Source organism: Heterocephalus glaber, unplaced genomic scaffold, assembly GCF_053883595.1.
Source record: "Heterocephalus glaber isolate CG9 unplaced genomic scaffold, H.glaber_assembly_v1.0 deba00001610, whole genome shotgun sequence".
In the NCBI taxonomy this organism is placed as follows: Eukaryota; Metazoa; Chordata; class Mammalia; order Rodentia; family Bathyergidae; genus Heterocephalus; species Heterocephalus glaber.
In genome coordinates, this window is record NW_028258381.1 from 15652888 (window position 1) to 15676595 (window position 23708).

Below are 23708 nucleotides of genomic sequence, written 5' to 3' on the forward strand. Positions count from 1 at the left end.
ACAGCTCTGTGAAGTCATACAATAATAATAATAATAATAATTATTGAAAAAAGGGTCTCACTATGTAGTCCAGGCTGGCCTTGAAATCACTATGTAGCCCAGGAAGGCCTGCTGGTGATCCTCCTGTCTCAGCCTCCCAAGTGCTGGGATATAGGCATGCATCACAATGCCCACCCTGAAGTCCCACAGTTATTAATAAGCCCATTTTATAGGCTCAACTGAAAAAAATACTCAGGATGGCAAGTTTGAACACACTCTTGGCAATTTAGCAATTTGGTAAGACCCTGTCTCAAAATAAAAATGGGCTGGGGATGTAGCTCAGTGCTAGACCCTTGTCTAGCCTCCATGTGCCCTGGGTTAAATCCCCAGTAAAGGAAAAACAAACAAAATGAGGCGGGCACCAAGAGCCTGCATGCATGTATCCAGGGATGTTATTTTCCCCTCTGACATTCGGAATTACTGGATACCAATTACACTTGGCACCACTCTAGTTTGAGTGCCTCTGGCCCTGCCACAGCCTCATGAATTTCATTGGTACTTGAAGTTTTTCCTTTCAAGGGGCCACCACCCCGTCTCTGTAACTCTATAACTGGGAAGAACTGGGTAAAGTTTCAACCAGAACAGTTTTCGTCTTCGTTTGAGGAGCGGCGCGGGAGCCGGTGAGAAGCGCGCTCCCGCCCTCGTGCTGCTTGAGCATTAGGAGGCGGAGCTCGGCAGCCTAATTTCCAGGGTCTGGGAAAACAGCGCTCCTTCCCAGGGAGGCCGCAGGCCCAGCCGGGCAGGGTGACATTAGAGGAGCGGCGCCCTTTCCGCCCGCGGCCCGCAGCCGGACGCTTTGCTCTCGGGCTCTCGCTCCCAGAGGACGAAAGCTCACGTTTCCCCTCACCAGACTTCCGGGTTTGATATCGAATGCCGAGTACGGTAGCCAATGAGGCTTATCCGAGCATTATTTCTTTTTTCTTTTTTAAAAAGTTTTTTTGGTACCGGGGATCGAACTCGGGTCCTTGCGCTTGCGCAGCAGGTGACGAAACCACTGAGCTAAATCCCCGGCCCAATCCGAGCATTATGGCTAATGGATAACGGATGCCCGCACCAAGGCCTGTCTGAAAGCCTCAGGGACCCGCGCGGGGCAGGACAGAGCTCAGCCGGGCAAAGCCCCCCCCCCAGACCCCCGCCCCACCCGCTGTCTCCCCTCTCACATCAAGGACTCCCGAGGCCCCGCCGCCCCTTCCACCACCGAGATCCCACCACCCAAATCTTTGTCCCTTTCCCGGGTCCCGCCCCTCCTGCTGAGGTCCCGCCCCCACACTCGTGGTCCTTCTGAAGCCCCGCCCCTCAAGAAGCTCCGCCTCGCCCGCGCCGGCTCGCACCCCCGCCCCCGGGAGCTGGGTTTGGTTACGCGCAAGATGGCGTCTATGAGCAGCTGGGTGTTGGGGCCGCGCGTGAGTGGGGGCAAGGCGGGCAGGAGGGTCGGGTGGGCTTCAGGCGCCTGTCTCACGCCCATTCCCCTGCAGGTGCTGTTCTCGAGCCGGGAGCTGCCCGGACTCTGGCGTGCCTTGCACACCTCTGCGGTCTGCGCCAAGGTGAGCGCTGCCCCGGGAAGGGCGGGGCCGGGCGGAGCCGGGACCGCGACCGCGCGGTGACGGCGCCTTCGCTCCCAGAACCGGGCGGCCCGAGTGCGCGTGAGCAAAGGGGACAAGCCGGTGACCTATGAGGAGGCGTTTGCCCCGCACTACATCGCCCACCGGAAGGGCTGGCTGTCGCTGCACACAGGTGAGGGTCTCGGCCGCGGAGCCGGGGTGGCATGAAGGTGGCATTAAGGGCGGGATCAGAAATCAGTTCAGAGAAGTAGTAACAAACCAAAGATAGGACGTTGTACTGAATTTGCAGATGAATGCAAAAGTGACTTTGGGGACCCAGGGACAATGGAGGCTCCACGGAACAGAAGTTATTTACATGTCTGAAGACAAGATTTTGCACTGCTTAAGTTTTCTGTAATATAGAGATGTAAAATAGCTCAGAAGTAATTGAGGCCTCCGTGGCACCCAGGTGTGCCCTGAATAACGCAGTTTTCCACTGAAGCGCAGTTTTCTCTACAAGTATGTGCAACCAAACCTCTTTGGTGGTACTGGACCTCATGGATGCTAGGCAAGGGATTTACCCCCGAGCTACATCCCCAGCCCCTGCATTTCTTTCCTCTGTTCTTTTTGGCGGTACTGGGGCACCGGGATTGAACACAAAGCCTTCTCCCTGAGCTACATTTCCAGCCCTTTAAAAAAAATTTATTTTGAGATAAGTATGGTGAAGTCCCTAAGTTGCCCAGTCTGGGCTCTGGCTCTTCTACTGACTAAAGTTTTTTGGGTGTTTTTGGTACCGGGGATCAAACTCAGGACCTTGGGGTTGTGACCCAGCCGGTGGCACCACTGAGCTAAATCTCCGCCCCATACTGTGACACTTTCAAAGTCCTACAGGGTCATGGGCAGAGCAACAAGCTCCCCTACTGTGCCCTTTTCACAGTTTGGAGCCAGATTTTTAAGTTTTTTTGTTGATTTTGCTACTTAAAATGGCCCTAAAGCACTGTTGCCCATTCCTGAGCACCAGAAAGCTGGTATGTGCCTCATGGAGGAAATAAATATTAGGTGAGCTTGCAGCTCTGTTCATGCCTGAGTTACAGTACCGCTCCCTGAGGGTTTGGTAATAATGAATTAATGATATACATTATAGTGTCTTGAAATAGGAGGGCCTGTGGACCTGAGCTAGATCCCTGTGTTCTTTGATTCAATTCCTTGACACCACAAAAATGAGTGAATAAATAAGTAGCTGGGAGCCTCATCTGTTTAGCTCATGGTATGACCTGTGCTCCTAGAACCAGCCAAGAAAGACTGTGAAAGGGGCTGGATGTGGAACTGTCACCTGTTTTGTGTCCTGGTTCAGGGCTTGGTCTTCCCTTTTGAGAAAGGAGGACAGTGATAGTACTCGGTTCACAGGGTTGGATTGGAAATTAATAAAATAATGTATCTTAAAAAAAATTTTTTTTTAAATCAGGCACTCTAGCACTGAGCTACATCCCCAGCCTATTTGAGGTTTTGACAGGGTCTTGCTAAGTTGCCAAAGCTGGCCTCCAACTTGTGAGCCTTTTGCTTCTGCCTGCCTAGGAGCTGGGATTACAGACCTTTGCCACCAGCCTGGCATGAAAAAATGTGCTTTGAACTTTAAAATGTTTTATTTCTTGTTCTATGAGTAAAAGAAAAGGAAGAGGCTGGGGCAAGGGGTGGAACTGAGGTCCCAGTGCTCTTGGCTGTGAGCTCTGGAGCCTTGGCAGTTCCCGGGAACAAGGTGGACTTCTCCAGTGCCTTCTCTTCAGGTAACCTGGATGGGGAGGACCACGCAGCAGAGCGAACGGTGGAGGATGTATTCCTTCGGAAATTCATGATGGGCACTTTCCCAGGCTGCCTGGCCGACCAGGTGGTCCTGAAGCGCCGGGCCAACCAGGTGGAGATCTGTGCCCTGCTCCTGAGGCAGCTGCCTGCACACAAGATCTACTTCCTCGTGGGCTATAGTGAGACTCTGCTGTCACACTTTTACAAGTGTCCCGTGCGACTCCACCTCCAAACTGTGCCTTCAAAGGTTGTGTACAAGTACATCTAAGATGATAACCTGTTCTTCGCGAAGCTGTAGCTGGCAGGGGACAGAAACATGGGAAGGACTGAAGCAGAAGGGCTGCATTGCCTCACAGGAAGAGGAATGGCCTCTGTGCTGGTATGGAACCAAGGCTTTCATGCTGTCTGGCCCCTTTCTCTGTACTCTGTGGGGAGGAAACTACAGTTGGGTTTCTTGAGGTGCTTCAGGGGTCCCCAGGGGCGCTGCTAGGTGTGTGCAGTGTAGCTACTGGCTTGTGGTCAGTGAGGACCTTAAGCAGTCTTCTCTCCCAGTTCCTTGTTTCTGTCAGAACAAGATCCCATTTAAATAGAATAAAAATAAAACAGTCTGGACCTGGTCCATTTGTGTATGCTTCCAACACCAACCACAGTCGCCTGCTCAGTGCACTCCTGGCCCCTATGACCACCTGCTTCACAGATGTGTTTATCATCTCTGTAGTTTCTCCCTTTCTAGAATCTCATGAAATGGGACCAGTGTGCAGTCTCTTCAGACTGGCTGAAATGTATATATCTGCTTTATTAAAATATTGAGTATGTCACATACTGTGTAACACCCATTTAATTGTTTAGTCATATGGTTGTACAACCATCTACACAGGCAGTGTTAGAACATTTCATCAGCCCTTAAGAAACCATGCCATTCAGTCACCCCCCCTTTTTTTCTCTGGGAATCAAACTCAGGATGGTGTGCTTGCCAGGCAGGCATGCTAGCACTGAGCTACATCCCCAGCCTCACAGTCACTCCTATCCCACTCTTATCCCCACCTCTCTCCTGGCAACCGATTTACATCTGTTTCTCAATTTTCCAGGACCCATCTCTCTCAGCCCTTTTTTCTTTAAACTTCAGCTTTTATTAGTACATGTTTGCAGTACATGATGATTATGGAGGGTTGCTGCGTGTACATAACATGTAGCAACGCATGACATACACATGTGCATCATAATTTTTACTTTCCCTCCACGCCATCCTCCCAGACTGGCTTCTTGCACTCAGCAGCATGTGTGCAAGCTGTACCCACGTCTTTGTCCAGACGCTAGTTACCCCCCTACTAAGAAGCTATTGAACTGCATGGATGTGCCCTGGCTGGGCTGCTCGGTCACCTAGTGCAGGATGTGGTGATATCTTAGCTACTTTCTCCTTGCTCGACATGTTACCCACCACCCATTATTTAAAGGAGAAAAGGTTTATTGCAGGTCAGGCTTCAGTCCTTATCTGGGTGGTTCCAAGGCAGGGCAGCATGGCAGAGGAGCACTAGAGGCAGAAAGCAACAGCCATCAAGGCAGGAGGGATATGTATATATACCCTCCAGGCCATGCCCCCAGTACCTACCCCACCTCTTCCTACTGGGCTTCACCTCCCAGCATCACACCCAGCTATAAGCCCATCAGTGGACTAGTCCAGTATCTCACAATCCAGTCACCCCCTAAAAGCCCCACCTATGAACTCAAGGCTTTGGAGGGAAATGGAGATATATACCATAATGGAGTTTCAGGGTTTCTATGGAACTGCACAGGAGGCTGGCAGCCAACCCTGAATACAGCACTCAGCATCCTGTGCTGCCTCTTGGGTGCACAGAATTCATACCAAGAGCCTGGTGTGCAGCTCATTCCACCCAGCTAGTCTCCTTCTAGGTACCTTCCCAGGAGAGCTAAGCCATCATATTACAGTGATCTATGCATACCCGTGTTTATAGTAGTTCAACTCATAATAGCTAACTAAATCTTGGAGGTGGCCTATATGTCTACCTCCTGAATGGATAAGAAAAATGTACATATACAACAGAGTACTACATTGAGACACTGGGGTGTGTGACACCCACAGGGATTACAGAATGCACACATTAAGGCCTATATCTAGATGCCCTTCCCCCGCCCCAAGTTTCATATGCTCATAGGTGGGCCTTTAGGATGTGACCGCATCCTTGGGTGTGCGATAATGAATTAGTCCACTGATAGGTTTATAGCTGGATGTGATGTTGGGAGGTGAAGCCTGGTCGGAAGAGGTGGGTCACCATGTGTGTGGCCTGGAAGGATGTATGTACATTCTTCCTCCTCCTCTGATGGCTATTGCTTCCTGCCTCCCTTGCCATGAACTCCTCTGCCACACCTCTCTGCCTTGGAGCCAGGCAACTATGGCCTGGAACCTCTACAGACTGTCAGATAAAATAAACCTCTCCTCCTTTAACTTGTGTGGTGACTGGCTATTTTGTCCCAACAATGAGAAAATAACTAAGACAGCACCTCCTTAAGATCCTGTTTTATTCCAGTACCTACATGACAGCAGTGTTTTCCAGCTGATTATTACAGCCACCCAAAAGTGCACAAATTAATGAGTGACAACCAATATTTTCTTTTTGTGTCTTACTGGGGATTGAACCCAGGGCCTGATGCATGTTGGCAAGGGCTCTACCACTGCAGAGCTATCATCTGTAGCTCTTTTTATCTTTTAATTTTTGTTATTGTACTGGAGGGGGAGGGTTGGGAATGGAACCCAGGACCTTAGCACTCAGCTTCACCCACAGCCCTATTATTGATTTTCAGATAAAAGTCTCACTAATTTTCCCAGGTTGGCTTTTATGTGTGATCCTGCTCAGCCTCACGAGTAGTATCTGTGATTACAGGCGAGTGCCACCACTTCTCTTAAATGGGTTTGAAGAAAGCATATGAATTTCTTGTTCACAAATTTAAATGACTTTTCCTGTCCAATTTTAGTATATGTGCTGCCAAAGCAAGCACGACTTTTCATGTCCTAGAATGCAGGTGTACACAACGGAGGTGGGTTTTATAACCACACTACTTTTAAATGTGCTGGCTCACGCCTGTAATCCCAGTCACTCAGGTGGCTGAGGAAGGAGCATCAGAAGTTTTAGGTCATCCTGGGCAATTTAACGAGGCACTGTCAATAAGTTAAGAAATTAATAATGATAATAAAAATCATGACTTTGGAGGTGTGGTTTAGTGTAGAACACTTGGTGAAGAAGGGAAGACCTTTACAGCTTTGGTTACATACCCATATAGCATTCCCCGTCGATGTCGTGCGGTTAGGGACCAGTCCCAAACCATCAGATCCTGAACTCCCCGCCACGAGAGAGACGCCCTACTAAGCGACCACGACTTGGTTCTAGCAGGTCCACGCAAAGATGTGAGAAGCGCCATCTAACTTCTCAAAGACGTCACACACAACCGGAAACAGCGTTTCGCTCTTTTCTTGCGTCCGTTTAGTCCCGCCCACAACCGCCATCTTCGTACCGGAAGTTCCGGGTCTTGCCCCGCCCCACAGCTGCTGTACTGGCTGAGGGCTTGCGTTCTGAGGCTCTGAAGGTTGGTGGGAGGGCGAAAGACCCATCTGAATCCTGAAGAGTGGGACGAGTATCTGGCCGTTGGCGGCGGCGGGAACGCAAGAGGGTGCGGGCGGCGGGACCTGCGGTGCACGGGTGAGGGCGGACCCGAGCGGGCCCAGGAGGCGACACGAGCCCCGTGCTGGGAGGGGCGACTCGACTGTGCTTTCCTGACTGCTGGGTCAGGGCCAGCTAGTGCTCCAGGTGTCGGCTTGCGTGGCTTCAGAAGCTGCGAGGGAGACGGTCGCCCGGCGAGGTCCACGTGTCAGGGCCGGGGCCTGAAGACCACGGGAATTGGGCAGCTCCACCTCCGAGCGAGCTTGTTTTTACCAGTGTGACCTCAGTTTACATCTGTTTCTTTGAGACGAGGGGATGAACAGTCTGCGGCCCTTAATCGCAACCGATGAACTTGAATGGCGTATAGACACCTAGCCGGCTACAGCTGTAAGCACACTTCTGGGTGTGTTAGTGATTGACGTGTGGGCCAGCCAACTGAGGCTCAATTACCCGCCCCGGATGTGGGTGGCACCAGCCAATAGGCTTGTGGCCCGGATGGAGGGCCATGTGCTGGGTTTTGAAGCGCTCAGTTGTTCAATTGAGCAGGTGAGTGTTTTGTTGCGGTCACCTTTGGTATGGCTCTCCACCTCTCCAGTTTCTTGTTTCCCTGCACAGACTGGCAGGCGCCGCTCTCCAGCGAACTTCCAGGCCTTCATCTTTGGATTGGTGCTGTATCCTTGATCCCTCTAGTTCTATGGATTCCTTGTTAGGCTGTGTAGTTACCGGATCCTCTGGCTCTCCTTCGCTCAGACGGCCATTGTGGACTCCCCGACCTCTGATTCTGTAAGCCTACAGGTAAGCCCCCTTGCATAAGTATACGCATGTTTTCTATAGATTCTGTTCCTGAAGAGAGCCGTAATACACGGTCCTAAGGAGGGTCCCCAATTTCCCAGAGAATGATTGTGAGGTATGTGTGGATGGAGTTCAGCGATGTGGCAGTTGTATCTGTGAGCTTCTTAGTGTCTCTTCAGCAAGTGACATTTCTGTTTACGCACTGTGTAGCCTAACTAGTATCCTTGTTCGAGTTTACAGAAGTTCTTGGCAAGATCTAGCTTCCAAAGTGAGAAAGTTCTGCAAGGGGAGTGTTAGTTAAAGGAAGGGTCTTGAAGGTGTGTTGTGTGGAAGGACATCCTGTGACCTTCAGCAGACCTTTCACATTGCTCTCTGAACATACGTATTTCTTCCATTTTCCCTTGTTTCTAGAGTGTGCACTCCTTGAACCTAAATTATTAACAAATTTGATGTCTTATGATAATCCCTTTATCCTATTTCTGGAAAGATTAGGCAAAGTATTTCTGCTTTGTAGAAAGATGAAAAACATTGGTTTTGAGTAGATAAGTGACCTGTCCAGGGTCACAGATTCCATTGATGTCAGGTGCTTCTTGACTTTCTGGCTAATGTAATTTATTCTGCACATTGAAAAGAAGAGTTTGCTTATTTTTGAGATCATTTGGGTAACACTGAAGTCAGCTTTAAAGGAATACTGTTTTCAGCCAGTGTTTGTTTTGTTTAGCTGAGTATTTTTTGTGCTGTCATTCAGTCACCAAGTATCAGACCTGATAGGGAATTATAGGCACAATTTTTTTTTTTTGGTATCGAGGAATCGAACTCAGGTCATTGCGCTTGTGCAGCAGGCGGCGAAACCACTGAGCTAAATCCCCAGCCCCACCTGATAGGGAATTGTTGAGCCACTGAGCTACAATCCCCAGCTTGGAATGTTGCTTTAAAGTACCTGTCCCAAGTATACTTGTCCCTTCCTATCCACAGTACTTGCTGTACACTATGTGATCTGAAAGACTTAGTAACAGATGTATTTCCCACTTAGTGTCAGTAATCTGTTCTTAGAAGCTAGCAATTTTTCACTATCAATTTCACGTTATTTGAAAAGGGAAGATTAGACTGCTTCAAGCCAATAACATGTAACAAACAATTTCAGTGTTCACATGCAAGAAACAGATTTTTGATAAGTTGTAAAAACCTTACCGTTCTCATCTCCAGACATTGGTTTGTTTGACCATATAGCTTTAGCTACACTGCAGTCCATCCTTAATGTTTATTGTTGTTTTCAAGTTTGGAAGGATTTTTTTCCTCACTTCCCCAATATGTTAAAAATATTGGATTCTAAGTCTTTACATATATCAGCCTTGGCTGTGTAACACATAAACCAAAATTTATTGGCTTAAAAGAAGAAACCATCTCATTTGATTTGAACTGGAATCACCTGGAAGATTCCTATACTGGTGACACCTGGGGTCACAGATGAGCCTTCAGTCCCCTGGGGCCTTGACTCAGGTTGGCTGGTTCCAGATGACTTCACTCCCTCAGGTGTTTGTGCTCCTCTTAGGGCAGGGAGGGGCCCCCCCCACCCCGTGTCTGGAGAGCGGGAGCCCCAGGCTTTCTCACAGTCTGACTGTGTCCAGGAAGACAAGCACCAGTGAGCCAGTTCTTTTCAAGCTTCGGTTTGCATCACGTTCAGTGACGTCCTTTTGGCCAAATCAAGTCAGTGGCAAAGCCCGGGTTCTCATCCTTGGGGACTGTTAGAGGGTGTGGGTACATGGAGGTGCCTCATGGGGAACCAGTACTGGAACAGGGCATCACAAGAAGTGTACATTAAATACATTGTTTTCCTGTATGAACATGGGCAGAACATGTTGAGCTATAGATGCTTTTTTTTGTTGTTGTTACCGGGGATCCAACTCAGGACCTTGTGCTTGCTAGGCAGATGGTGGCACCACTGAGCTAAATCCCTGGCCCTATACATGCATATTTTTCAGAAAATTGGGTATGTCAAACCCAGAGATGTTGTAGTGGAAATGCTCTCATGGGCCCTGTGGGGCATTAATAGAAGAGTTCATGTAGTCCGTGGGCATTCCTGTGACACTGATGCAAATCAAGTTATAATGGTGCTCTGGTTTAAATTACTAAGTTAATTTTTTGTTTGTTTGTTTTTTGGTACCGGGGATTGAACTCAGGTCCTTGCGCTTGCGCAGCAGACATGGAAACAACTGAGCTAAATCCCCAGCCCTACTAAGTTAATTATTAAGGGACTATTAATTGTTGGTAAACCAGTTGCTAATGTATGTTTTCATTAACCCAGTAATCAATTTTATATCTAATCTCTACTGATGACTGAACATCTGAATATGTAGGTACGTGTTCAGTGGGTCCTTATTCCTCTTATTCCCACTGCCATAAATTTTTTTGTTTGTTTTTGGGGTTTTTGATACCAAGGATCAAACTCAGCACCTTGTGCTTTCGAGGCAGGCGGCAGCACCACTGAGCTAAATCCCTGGCCCCATTTTGTTTTTTTGAGACAAGGCTTCACTCTGTAGTCCAGAGTGTCCTTGGACTACAAATAGCCCAGCCTGGCCTTGAAATTGAACTTGTAATCTTCCTGGCTCAGTCATGTGGCACCATGTTCGGCTTTTCTTGCTTTTTCTTGTGTAAGACTGTACTTCTACAGAGGGTTTGTTTTTGGTTTTGTTTTGGTCTTTTTCTGCTAATATGTGGAGTGTTTTGAGGGGAACAATCTAGGACCTAGCCTGCCTGTTCTCTCTTGACTTTCCCACATTTGTCTTCTCTCAGCTATCCATCCTGAGTCCTCCTCCAAATGTCCTCTGTATGGACACAGTCTTCTGTGTGTTCCCAAGACCAACAAAAAAATGAAGAAATCTCTGGTGAGTGGCTTATTTATTCCTAAGCTTGTTTTACATTGTATTTTACCAGCTTTATGGTATCTATGAATTAAAATGGACTTGTAGAAATGTGTAAAACTCAGCTTTAGGAAAGTGGACATAAATAAGACAGAATCGGCATGTAGATAAAGACTTCAGAGACGTCACTGATGAGTAAATTTGTCTCTGGCCTTTCTGATTTCATGATAAACAACAGACACATTTGGCACATGATTTGGACGGAACCTGAGAAGAGAACATGGTGACTTGTCATGGGATGTGATTGCTTACACCAGGAGCTAAAACATTATCTTCAGCGGTCACATAAAGGATGTAGTAGATCGTTTTTCACCACTGTCTTGAATACTTCTCACATTCCTCAGCGTAAGAAGGAAAACTTTTAATCAGATTGTTCTGGAGTTGCTGAAATACTGTGTTGCCAGGCAGCTTTTGCAAGGTGGTGATCAATTCATGGATGAAAGCTTGTCTGTCTGGAGGATTGAGTTGACCACGAGTCATTCAGTGACTGTCTTGTACCTGTGTCCCAGCCCGTGTTCACACGTGGCGCGTGCAGCAGACTGGTCCGAGTGATGGTTCCTGGCCAATGGTCCCCACTGCCCGTTTGCACTTTGACCGGCTCAATGTTGTCTCAGTTCAGTTTTCATGAGTTCATTAATAATTTGCAATTGTTTTCCATGTTCTGTTCCTGAGAGTTCTTTGTTAATTACTGTCACAGCCTTTCTTGTGATGTTTTCTTTGCTTCCTTGTTTTCTTTTGCATTTTTCTGCTTGTTTACATAGCTCCTCCATGTTCTCCACGTCTTGGATCCCATTCTTTGCACTCTGCATTTCTCCTCTTTTCTCCAGCTTGGACCTATTCCCTCAGCATTAGACCAGAACTTCAAGTCCCAGAGATTTAACTCCCTGTTGGATCATTATGTATCTTTCCAAAAAGACATTTCAACCCCAACAAACACAAAAAGAGAAGCACAACCTTCTCTCCCATTAAATACAGTATCAACTGCTTGACAAGCGCAAGGTCCTGATTTCCATCCCTGGTACCACCAAAGAAATAAATAAATACAATTTAAATACAGTATCAAATCTTGCTAGTGCCCCAACCCTGAAAAATGAAAAATTTCCTGGATTCCTTCCTCTCCCTCATGTCTAATCTCATCTGTTGTCTACCTCTGTACCTCTTAACATTCTTTTCATTTTATTTTATTGTTTTACAGTGCCAGCCTAGGGGAAGGAGCTGATCATGTTTGTGGACCAGTGAAATAACTTTGGAAATGTCAATTCTAGCAGAACCTGAAGGGCATGTTTGCTCAGTGATGAAGTTCAATCCCTTGGGAACAGTGCTGAAATAGAGAATGTGACATCCTCAGGAGCTAGTGGGAGAAAGCATTCAGGAATTAGTGGGACACATTTGAATGAAAGTCAATAAAGAGATATGCACAGAATAAAAACAAGAAACATATATTTTCAAAATTTACAGCTTTTTCTTATCTGTATTGATGCCAGTGATTTCTTTCCATAGCTTTTATTTTTTCCCTATAGTGCAGATTGAACCCAGGGCCCTCACACTGAGCTATATCCTAGCCATTCTGAAAAAGGTTCCTTATTTTGAGGCTGAGTCTCACTAAGTCAGTCCCAAGTTGCCTGGGCTGGGCTTGAACTTGTGATACTCCAGCCTCAGCCTCCCAGAGTTTTGGGAATACAAGTGTGTGCCACCATGCCCAGCTATCTGCAGGCCTTTTGAAAAATATTTTGAGACAGGTTCTTGCTGAGTTGCCCAGGTTGGCCTTGAACTTCTGATCCTTCTGTATCACCCTCTCACATAGCTGGGATTACAGTGATGCCCCAGCATTCCAGGCTTCCACCTGCAGTTTTATTAATACAGAATTGTATAATTATAATTCAAAAAGATCTGTTACATTCTCAAACTCTTAAAATAGTACATTTGATTCCTCTGCTATATTCCGTTTTACAATAGATAAGGACAAATGGATGAGTCCAGTGGTCACAGCATTGTTTTTTGCACTGTCCCTGTAGTTTATATCGCAGTAAGAATGAAAAATGACAACCTCAGTAACTGGACATCTTAAATGCACAGTTTCAGAGCCAGGCATGGTACTCCACACTTCTAAACCATTTATTTCAAGCCTAAATTTTAGTCTAAATCTACACACTCAGTGCTTGAAACTAAGGTACTTTGTATGGTATCTAAGGACTGTTAAGATGTTGCAATCATCTTCTCTTCAAAGTGCCACAAAACTTCCTGGAATTCTCATTATGGGTTGTGACTTTGTGGGTCAGGAATCAGCGGCCATATGGGTTGGCTTCTATACCTTGTCTGGTATGTTTCAGAGGGGAGCAGAGTCAGGGCTGTCTCAACATCAAAACTTAGTCTTCCCATTGATTTGCAAACATGCACTATATCTCCACTTATTTAATTCCTTAATTTCTTTTTTTTCTTTCTTTTCCCGTACTGGGGATCAAACTCAGGACCTTGTACTTTCGAGGCAGGCTCAGTGCCACTGAGCTAAATCCCCGGCCCCTAATTCCTTAATTTCAATCATCAGAGTTTTGTAGTTTTCCTAATAAAGATCTTGTACATATTTTGTTAGATTTATATTTAAGGCTTTCATTTTTGGGGAGGCTAATGTAAATGCTATCACAGTTTTCATTTCAAAAGAATCTAGGTGTTTTAAAAATATACAGTACATTGATAGTATTTATTTTGTTTTGTTTTGGGTACCGGGGATCAAACTTGGGTACTTGCTCTTGCAAGGCAGGCTCGTTCAACACTGAGCTAAATCCCCGGGTCCATTAATAGTATTTATAGTCACCCTTTCATGCAATAAAACTGGAAGTTATCTCTACTATATAATGTTTGCTTTTTTTTTGTACCAGGGATCAAACTCAGGAGCTTGTGCTTGCAAGGCAGGCGGCAGCACCACTGAGCTAAATCCCCGGCCCCTCTTACTATATAATGTATTTTTTCTTTTTGATACTGGGGATCGAACTCTGGTCCTTGTGCTTGCGAGGCAGGCGGCAGCACCCCTGAGCTAAATCCCCGGCCTTATATAATGTAACTTGGTGCCCATTTTCTTTTTTCTTTTGGGTACTGGGGATTGAACTCAGGACTTTGCGCTTGCCAGGCAGGCACAGTGCCATTGAACTAAATCCCTGGCCCTGGTGCCCATTCTCTAACCTTCCTGACCCTGCATCTCCCCTAACTCTTCCCAGCCTCTGGTAAATGCATATTCTGCTCTCCACCTCTGTTGAGATCAATGCTTTGGATTCCATATGGGAGTGGATCGTGTGTTCTTTGTTTCTGTGCCTGGCTTATTACATTTAACATAACATCCTCTAGTTTATCTATATTGAGACAGATGACAGTATTTCATTGTTTGTAATGGCCGAGTGGTGTCCATTGTTTATATGTACACTACTTTCTTCATCAGTTTGTGGGTAGGTTGATATCTTTTCTTTGGTACTGTGAATACTGCTTCAGTAAACATGGGAGTGTAACCAGCAACTTAAATTGAACTTTAAAAATTGGATTTCCATTTAGAGATACTCAATTTCTCCAAACTTCTGCTGAGCACATAACCAACACCTCCTCCTCTCCTCAGCCCAGATGAATGCTGGACAGGATGTGCAGATGCTGGCCTTAGGACTCAGGAGCCCAATTTCCTTTCTCAGAGAAGGAGGACAAAGAGCTAAAGATGGCTGGAAGTGCTAAAGCAAGTGTGGAAATCCGCATTCTCTCTCTGTGCTCCCCTCCCCTCTGTTCCTTACTATGAAAGATCCTCACCCACCTGTACAAGAGAAAAAGGTGTTTTGAGGCAGATGGGTCCTTCTATCTCCTTGGACCGAGCTTTGAATAAATCCTTTTTCCTTTTAAACAAAATATACAGCCTCCTTCGATTTGGTCAAGGGTGAGCAAATGAACCTGAGCATACGAATCTGGGTGGCCGGTGACAGGAGGCAGGCATCTCTGCTACCTGCTGGTTTCATTTCCTTTGGACACTTATCTGGTAGTGGGATTGTTGGGTGATATTGTTGGTAATTCTGTTTAACTTTATGAGGAACCTCCATCCTGTTTTCCACACTGGCTGTCATAATGTTTTCTTCCCACCCACAGTGTGTAAGGGCTTATCTTCCTCCACATCCTTATCAGCACTTGTTATCCTTTTGCCTATTGATAAAAGCCATTTACAGGACTGAGGTGTATTCACTGTGATTTTGATTTGCATTTCCTGGCAGTGATTCTAAATATGTTTTTGTATCTTTGGTCACTGTTTGTATGTCTTCTTTAAAGAAAAATGTATATTTACATCTGTTGACCCATTTTGAAATCAAGTGGTTATTATTTTTATTATTATTTTCCCGTGAAGTTGTTTGAGATCCTTAGATATTTTACTTTATGATCCCAGTATGTAACTAGCAGTGGTCATGGAGGTAGCTGGAAGGACAGGGTCCTTTTGTTCCTCTGCTCAGCCAGTCAGTAGCAGGTTCTGTCCTTGCTTTGTCTTCTCAGTATGTCTGTGGTAGTAGGGTTCCTTTGCTGTGGTGCAGTTTTACTTCTCTGTATCCTGTCGGAGGTCAGCAGGTCTCACTCTGCTTCCTTCCCCTGATTCTCCCATAAGCCTTTCCAGTTGCCCTTCTGGGAGCTGACTGTTGAAATGCAGATCTGCTGAGTTACCTGTCTGTTCTTTTAGGACCTTATTACTTACATCCTGCCATTTGGGTAGTGGCAGTGCTCACCTGGAGTAAACTCAGGGACTCATTTGGCATGTAGGAAGGAAAGAGTGTGGTGCCATGTGCATGGTTTTATTTATTTTTATTTATTTTTTATTTTTGGTGGTGGGCATCTAACTCAGGACCTTGCACTTGGGAGGCAGGCGGCGAAACCACTGAGCTAAATCCCTGGCCCTTTGTGCATGGTTTTAACTTAAATGTAATTAAAAAACAACAGATGCCTAAACTGTGTTTTCTGTTGGAATATATTCAAATACATGCAGAATATATTCAAATATATATATATATTCAGATATATGCAGACCCACACACTGCATGACTTCCTTCAGTATTGTGTTTATTTCTCATCACAGACCAGGGTCATGGACCCAGACACAATACTGCGGTGGTTCTGTTGACGTGGTTGTGTTGATTCTGTGCTTGTGACTAGACTGATGCTGCTGCCTGTCGACATGAGAATCCCTGGTTCACAGAGGGAAGAGCTTAACATTTTTGGAGGGCCAGGGATTTAGCTCAGTGGTGCCACAGGCTGCCACACATGCACAAGTCCCTGAGTTCGATCTCTGGTACCAAAAAAAAAGCTTAACATTTTTGGTTTTTCAGTGAAGTGCAACCTCCTAATACTGAACAATATTTTCTCCCTCCTTGCTTCATTTACATTGACATTGTGTCTAAATTAGTTATGTAACAAATTAGTGTGTGCATGTATTCATACTTATTTCTTCTTCATACCAAATTGTAGGCTCCTTGATGAAGCAAAATTTTATTCACATTTTAATCCTTGCAACTAGGATTTTAGACTTGGAAGGTATAAGTTCTGTAATACTCCTTTTTGTAGTTAGCAAATAATTATAATGTAGGCTAGTTTGTGACCTTTCCCCCACCATAAAAGTAAGATGTGTATTACCAAGAGCTCCTCCTACCCCCTCAAAATTCAGAACTTTGAGATTACTGTTGTGGTGATGAGTGAGGGCTGACGAGTGGGAGATGTTCTCTTACAGGTGTCGGTGTCCTTTGAGGACGTGGTTGTGAGCTTCACTCGGGAGGAGTGGCAGGTCCTGGATGATGCTCAGAGGACGCTGTACAGGGACGTGATGCTGGAGACCTACTGCAGCCTACTGTTGCTGGGTGAGTGAAATCCCCGTCACTGGAACGGGCTCCTTCTTAGTAAATATGTGAGCAGGAGTAAGGTTTAATGCTTTAGGTCTATCTCTCAGTTAGTTTCTCATTGCTGAAGCAATACCCAACACCTATAACTTGAAGGATAGATTTCTTCTAGCTTACAGTTTGTAGAGGCTTGATTCCATAGTTAGCCCAAGTCAGGCCAGCATAGCAGAGGGGCATCACACAGAAGAAAGCTCAAGGCGTGGCAGCAGGATGCAGCATTCCTTCAAGAGAGGAGGCAGGAGTGATATCTATCTCTAGGCCAGGCCTACAGTAACCCACCTGTCACATCAGTGTTCACCTCCCAGCATCACACCCAGCTGTAAACCCATGGGTGGACTAATCCAGTATCACACACCTGTGATCTAGTCACCTCCCCAAAGCCCCACCTATAAGCCCACAAGGCTTTGGGGGGACATCTAGGTATAAGATGTAAACTTCTGGTTGTTCCCCCTCTCTAATGAAGTGTTCGTCCTTGCACCTTTATAGAACAGTGCTTGAAGCTGTTTTTATTCTGCATAGAAACTTACAGAGCAGTTTCTTAAATACATTATTTCCAATTAACAGGGCATTGCATCACTAAACCTGAGGTGATCTTTAAGCTGGAGCAAGGAGCAGAGCCATGGATGGGAGAAGAACCCCTAAACCAGAGCCCCTCAGGTCAGTCAGTGTGTACTGGGCAGGTAGACCAGGAAGAGAGGAGCTGAGGAGATGCTGGCTGTGTTCAGGTCTTGGTCACTAATGTCTTCCCCAAGTCCCAGGCTCAGGATGCCTGGTCTGCATGCATCAGACATGCAGGGCTCTCATATAATTTTCCCACTGTTTATTTTACTGAATATTTTCTTAGATATACCCCAAACCTAATCCCCACTGTCCTCCTTTTATAGATTTGTCTTTATTTTCTCAGTATTCTCAGTTGGGTCTTATCTTCCATTATCGTAGACTTCTTTTGTTGATGTCAGACATTTGCTGATAAATGCCTTTATACTTAAGCATAACAACACCCCCCCACCCCGAAATTGAACCCAGTGTCACTCTGACCTACGTAGCCCTTTTTATTTTGTATTTTGATAAAGGGTCTCCCTAAGTTACTCAAAGTGGCCTTAAATTTGTGATCCTCCTGCCTCAGTCTCCTGAGTAGCTGCACGTGGCCCTTAAAAGGAGTTTTTCGTTTTGTTTTTGTGGTTTTGGAGATTGTGGGGCTTCACACATGTAGGTGTGATGCTGGGAGGTGAACACTGGCGTGACACTCTACCAACTTAGCAACAGCCCTAGCCCTAGAGAAGGTTTTTTGTTTGTTTGTTTTGTTTTTTGGGGTTTTTTTTGTACCAGGGATTGAACTCGGGACCTTGGGCTTGCAAGGCAGTAGAGCAGGTTTTAACTATTGGAAATTGTATCATTGTATTTGTGAACTATGCCATCAGAAATCATGAAACTGAGCAGGAGGATCCAGTATAGGAACATGAAAAGGGTGGCCTTAGATTTCAAAATGTGCCATCAGGTTCTTAGTCCCAAGGGCAAATGAGCTAAAGGTTCTGTGTGAAGGGGTTCAGATTTCTGGTTGGGACTGGAGTTTGAATTGACTATGAGAATGAGAAATGTACAGAGGACTCCATTTCTATGAAAGCAGGAGACCGTATCCTTCAGAGGCCGTGAATGAGCAAGCATGGGCCCATGTAATGGACTCAGGGGAAGCGTCAGGGCTGTTGATCTCAGAAGTTTCCAGAAAAACACTTTTCAAATGTTGGGCTCTAAAGTGGTGGTCCGTGAAGATGGACCTGTACAGAAGCTTCCTGTACTTGTTTTGGTTCTGAGAAGTAAAAGTAGGTTAAATTAGAAATTTGGAAGACACTTCCTTTGCCTACAGTGGGAAAATGAGAATTTATATTTTTTAAACTGCCATATGGGGCAGGGGATTTAGCTCAGTGGCACTGCATCTGCCTTGCAAATGCAAGATCCAGAGTTCGATCCCCAGTACTGAGGGAAAAAAAACCCAAAATAAAAAACCCTGTCATATGGCTACAGTCATTCCCCAAGGAAGAATGAAAATGGAACAAGTAAATTCAAAAGTCTGTCCATCTGCCATGTGCCTGCTTAGGTGACAGGCAGTTGGACCTGTCTGGTATCTTATAACTAGGTGGTCTAGATGTTCTTGCCACATTCAAAGCAGAGTATTGTGAAGGGTATCAACAGTAGTAGCTGAATACTTTAGCAAAATAGTTCATGAAGTAAAAAGAAGCAAAAACTTTTTAAGATTATAAAATGTGTCAGTAATATATTACATAAAAGTCCATAGGAAGAAAACTATATACCTATACCCAATGAGCATTATGATTTTTATAAAATGTTTATTATGAGGTAGGAGGATCTCCCTTTACTTGTACATGAGCATTTTATAAGAAATGTCTTGATGTGGTTTACATCTAGTTATTTTTGCTCATTTTAGATGTCCAGAAAGTGGGTAACGTAATTGAGCCCAGCTACAAGAGTCAAGGATGGCATTTGTGGCAAGTTGTTCTTACCACTAACAACACATCAGCTGAGGAGAGAGTTGAATTGGGATTTGAGCTCAAAGTCCTTGAGTCAAATTTTGATTTCAGCTCCAGCCAAAGTTTAGATTTGGTTACAACTAATGGAGACTCTTCAGCAATGGTGGATCTCCCCAGTGAGTCTGGTGAGATGGATGCTGGAGAGAAACCTAATCAGTGCCATCTAACTGGGAAGACCCTGAGATGTCCTGAGCATTTCAGTCAGCATCCCAAGATGCCAACTGGGCAGCAGGATTTTCAATATAGTGGACAATGGAAAGCCTTCACCAGGGAAGCAAAATTATTGAAAGAATGTATTACACATAAAAGGGTTCCTATGGGACAGGCCTGCTGGGAGCATAATGAATCTGGGAAAGCCTGTGAGAAGTCAGCTCTCATTGCTACAGTAGGAAGGAAAACGCTTCATGAAAATTGTGATCTCACCACACATCAGACACACACAGGGGAGAAATCCTGTGAATGTGAGAAAACCTTCCTTATACAACAGAAGAAACATTCAGAGAAAGAACCCTATTCATCCGATCGATGTGAGAATTCCTCCAGCTATAAGTCAGGCATTCCTATGCAGCAGAATTTTCCTATTGGGGAAAAGCCCTATAAATGTGATGAATGTGGAGAAGCCTTTAGCACTAAGTCAGACCTCATGAGGCATGAAGGTATTCATGCTTGGGGGAAACTGTATGAATGTAAAGAATGTGGGAAAACTTTCTGCCGTAAGTCATCCCTCACTATACATCAGAAAATTCACAGTGCCGACAAGCCCTATCAATGTACTAAATGTACAATAGCCTTTCGCAAGAAGTCACAGCTCCGGAGGCACTGGGGAAGAATTCACACAGAAGAGAAACCTAAAGGATGTAATGAATGTAATGAATGTGGAAAACTTTTTCACAGAAAGTCTCATCTCATAAAGCATCAGCGTACGCACACAGGTGAGAAGCCCTATGAATGTGTTCACTGTGGAAAATCTTTTGGCCAGAAGATACACCTCACAAAGCATCAGCGTACTCATACGGGTGAGAAACCCTATAAATGTAGTCAGTGTGGAAAATCCTTTGGCCAGAAGATACACCTCACTAAACATGAGTCAATCCACACTATGGAGAAGCCCTACAAATGTAATCAGTGTGGAAAATTCTTTGGCCAAAAGACTTACCTCACTAAACATCAGATGATCCACACTGGGGAGAAACCCTATGGATGTGATCAGTGTGGAAAATCCTTTGGACAGAAAACTTACCTCACTAACCATCAGATGACACACACCATGGAGAAACCCTATAAATGTAATGACTGTGGAAAATCCTTTGCCTATAAGTCGTACCTCGCTAAGCATCAGATGACACACACTGGGGAGAAACCCTATGGATGTAGCCAGTGTGGAAAAGCTTTTCGCCAGACTTCACACCTCAGCAAGCATGAGAAAACTCAACATGGGAGAAAGGCTTCTGTGAATGCAGAAACTTGCTTAAATCACACCTCAGCAAATATCAGCAAATTCACATAGTGGAAAAATCTTGCATGGCGGATAATAGCTATGTATCCTTTAGAAACCATTTCCTTTTCTCTGGAACACAGCCTGCATTTCCTAGCCTTGCCTTATTGTGATCTGAACTCTGCCTGGAGAATATAGACATATGTGGTAAGCATTAATACAAGCATGGAAACATAAAGATAGTGACCCTCCAGTCCTCTCAGATTTCTCATATTTTATGAGACTAAAGTGCTACCGACCCTCAGGATGGCCTTGAAGTACAGGTGGGAAATGGTCACTGTGATTTAAGACAGATGAAGAGAACACAGATCTTTCCAGCTCTGCCTCAGCACCTTGTGTTCGTTACACGAGTGAGAAATAAATACTCTTTTGCTATTTTATGCATGATCTGTTTGCATTATAGCACCAGTGGCCCACTGTTGCTGATTCATTTTATGAATATGAGATCTTTCTGAGGGGATACAGAAGCCTGTATTGTCATCTTTCATCTCCAAGTCAGCTTTTATAAAAATCGAGAAAGGGTGAAACATCTTTGGGACTTTGTATGTCTGGCAGGGATATCTCATGGAATACTGAGAATGTAAATCTATTATTATAATGAGTCAGAGGGGCTGATGCCTGCCTCACAAGTACAAGGTCCCGAGTTCGAGCCCCGATACCCCCCCCCCCCCAAAATGAATCAGAGCTTTAAGATTTTACCTTGTTGGGCTGGGCTGGGGATTTAGCTCAGCAACCCAGCGCCTACCTGGCAAGTGTGAGGTCCTGAGTGCAATCCCTGGTCCGAAAAAAAAAAAAAAGATTTTACCTTGTTTATGCATCAGATCTGTACTCAGTGTAATGGGAACAAATGAGAATGTTAAAGATAGTATTCAAATATAAAATATCTGAGGGCGGGGATTTAGCTTAGTGGTTCCACCACCTGCCTCACAAGCGCAAAGTCCCGAGTTTGATCCCCATACCAAAAAAAAAAAAATTATATATATATATATAAAATATTTGAGTAATAAAATATGAGTGGTGCCATTACCCGCATTTGACTATGTGCAGTCATTTTTGGTTGTCATAGCTGGAGATTGGGAGCTCCTGCTAGTGCCATCTAGCGGGTAGAGGTCTGGTACATCTACACAGCCTACAAAACACAGCATAGACCCTGAAGTACACAGGGTTACTTAGAGTATTTTTTTTTTTTTTGAGTGTTATATATTAGAAATGCTCCTTCATGAGACCCAGAATAACCAAGTGGAGATGATAAATACCACTGGTGTAATAAATATGGCTTAGATTAATGTATTAATCCATTCTCTTGCTATGACAAAACACTTGAGGCCTGGAACTTTATAAAGAGGCTTATTTTGCTTGCAGTGTGGGAGGCTGACGGAAAGATTGGGTGGCTCCAGTACTTCAGCCTCTATGCTGTCTTGCTTGGCTGGTTCATGTCACATTAGAGACATGGAAACGAAGCTTGTCATATGCAGAAGAGGCCACGTGTGGGGAGTGACCCTGCTTTATAATAACCCTTCCTGCAACAACTCTGCACAAGCATTTGTTCTCTTGTGTGGCACTGCCGGTAGTGACCCAGTTCCTCCTGCTAGACTCCACCATGTTCTTCTTTTCTGGTACTGGGGACTGTACCCAGGAGCTCATATCTCCAGCCCCTCTGTGGGTATGTATGCATGTGGGTGTGGTACTGGGATTTAAACCAGGGCCTTCACACTGAGCTACATTCTCAGCCCTTTTTTATATTATTTTGAGGTATGATCTCGCTCATTTGCAACTTATTTCCCAGACTGGGCTTGAACTTGGGATCTTCCTGCTTCAGCCTCCCAAGTCACTGAGGTTACAGGCATGCCCCAGTGGGCCCAGCAAGGCCCTGGCTTTTAGCATTTCATTTCACCACCACCCTAAGCCTCAACTCTACATGAACCCTTGGGAACAAACCATATCCAAAGCATAGCAGTTAGGAATTTCCGTGTTATATGCTACACTAGCCTCTATGTCTTGTTCAGTGGATGAAGTATAAAGTGCCTTATGACATTCATGTGCCTATTCCTAGCATATGTAGATTTGTACTACAATTATTACCAAACTTTTTTTTTTGTATCAGGGATTGAACTCGGGTCCTTGTGCTTGCAAGGCAGGCAGTGGAACTGAGCTAAATCCCTGGTTCATTACCAAACTCTTAAATAAATATTTTCCTGAAATCTGCACTAAATAGTGCTAGACAGTGGTTCTAAAAGAAAGATTTTCATAGAACTGTACAAATCAGGTACATAGCAGTTTAAGTCTAGATTAGTTTAAACAGCTCTGATCAGTGGTACCTGTTTCACCCCATTCAGTAAAATGCAATCTCTGCAAGCACAATTTGCCCTTCATTCTTAACTCCTCATGTTTACATGGGTTCTGGCATAGGTGTGTGTGCCAAGTGCTGTGTAACTGAGCAGTCTGCATTCTCAGTGACAGAGTGGTGGTCATGCTCTCCAACAGGGGCCATGTGATACATCCTCTCTTCTCCGCTTACATGTGTGACTTTTCACCCTAACATCTCTGGGCTTCCATCGCTTCATGTTCAAAAAAGAAGTAATACTAGAACCTGCCTTCAGAAGTCATTGTGAGGAGTAATTAGGTAAGTACAATTCTTTGAATATTTCCTGGCATCTGATAAGTAGCATATAAACTGTAGACATGGGGGGGGGAGTGATTATTGTAACTTACAAAATCACACTTGGCAGGAATCTTTCACAGATTTGTTTGATGCTACAACAGTCATTTTCACAAAAGTCAGGATTTGTTTTTTGTCTGCTTCCGCCCAGTATTGTTCAGGGATTCCTCTTGGTTGAGTTTTTATGATTAGGAAAGACTGACATTTTCTTTAGTGGTCCCTCTGGGCTGAGCATGTGTCCCAACTCTCTTCAGGTATGTGAGAGAAGTCTGTGGCATATCTGGGAAAGTTCTCATGAAGAGAAAGACGGTTCTTTCCTTGGAAGGCATTTCTTTGTTGACGCA

General features: G+C 45.1%; 2 protein-coding genes across 12 annotated transcripts; both read left to right on the forward strand.

The window, feature by feature from the left end:
- Positions 1-1313: 1313 nt before the first annotated feature.
- Mrps24 (mitochondrial ribosomal protein S24) lies at positions 1314-3997 on the forward strand. The gene is made up of 4 exons (XM_004839940.3): positions 1314-1442; positions 1515-1583; positions 1662-1773; positions 3365-3997. The coding sequence occupies exons 1-4, from the start codon at positions 1407-1409 to the stop codon at positions 3646-3648; spliced, it is 501 nt and encodes a 166-aa protein (XP_004839997.1). The 5' UTR covers positions 1314-1406; the 3' UTR covers positions 3649-3997.
- Positions 3998-4182: 185 nt separating this feature from the next.
- LOC101701676 (uncharacterized) lies at positions 4183-21737 on the forward strand. Of its 11 annotated transcripts, none has more exons than XM_087196137.1 (7): positions 4183-7441; positions 7670-7849; positions 10640-10731; positions 14369-14479; positions 16499-16625; positions 17229-17321; positions 19108-21737. In XM_087196137.1, the coding sequence occupies exons 4-7, from the start codon at positions 14462-14464 to the stop codon at positions 20715-20717; spliced, it is 1848 nt and encodes a 615-aa protein (XP_087052263.1). In that variant the 5' UTR covers positions 4183-7441; positions 7670-7849; positions 10640-10731; positions 14369-14461; the 3' UTR covers positions 20718-21737. The 11 variants fall into 11 exon arrangements, with proteins under 11 accessions (XP_087052263.1, XP_087052264.1, XP_087052269.1 ...); XM_087196138.1 differs by having other exon boundaries at positions 4183-6980; XM_087196141.1 differs by lacking the exon at positions 14369-14479 and adding an exon at positions 10946-11112 and having other exon boundaries at positions 6890-7441.
- Positions 21738-23708: the final 1971 nt, after the last annotated feature.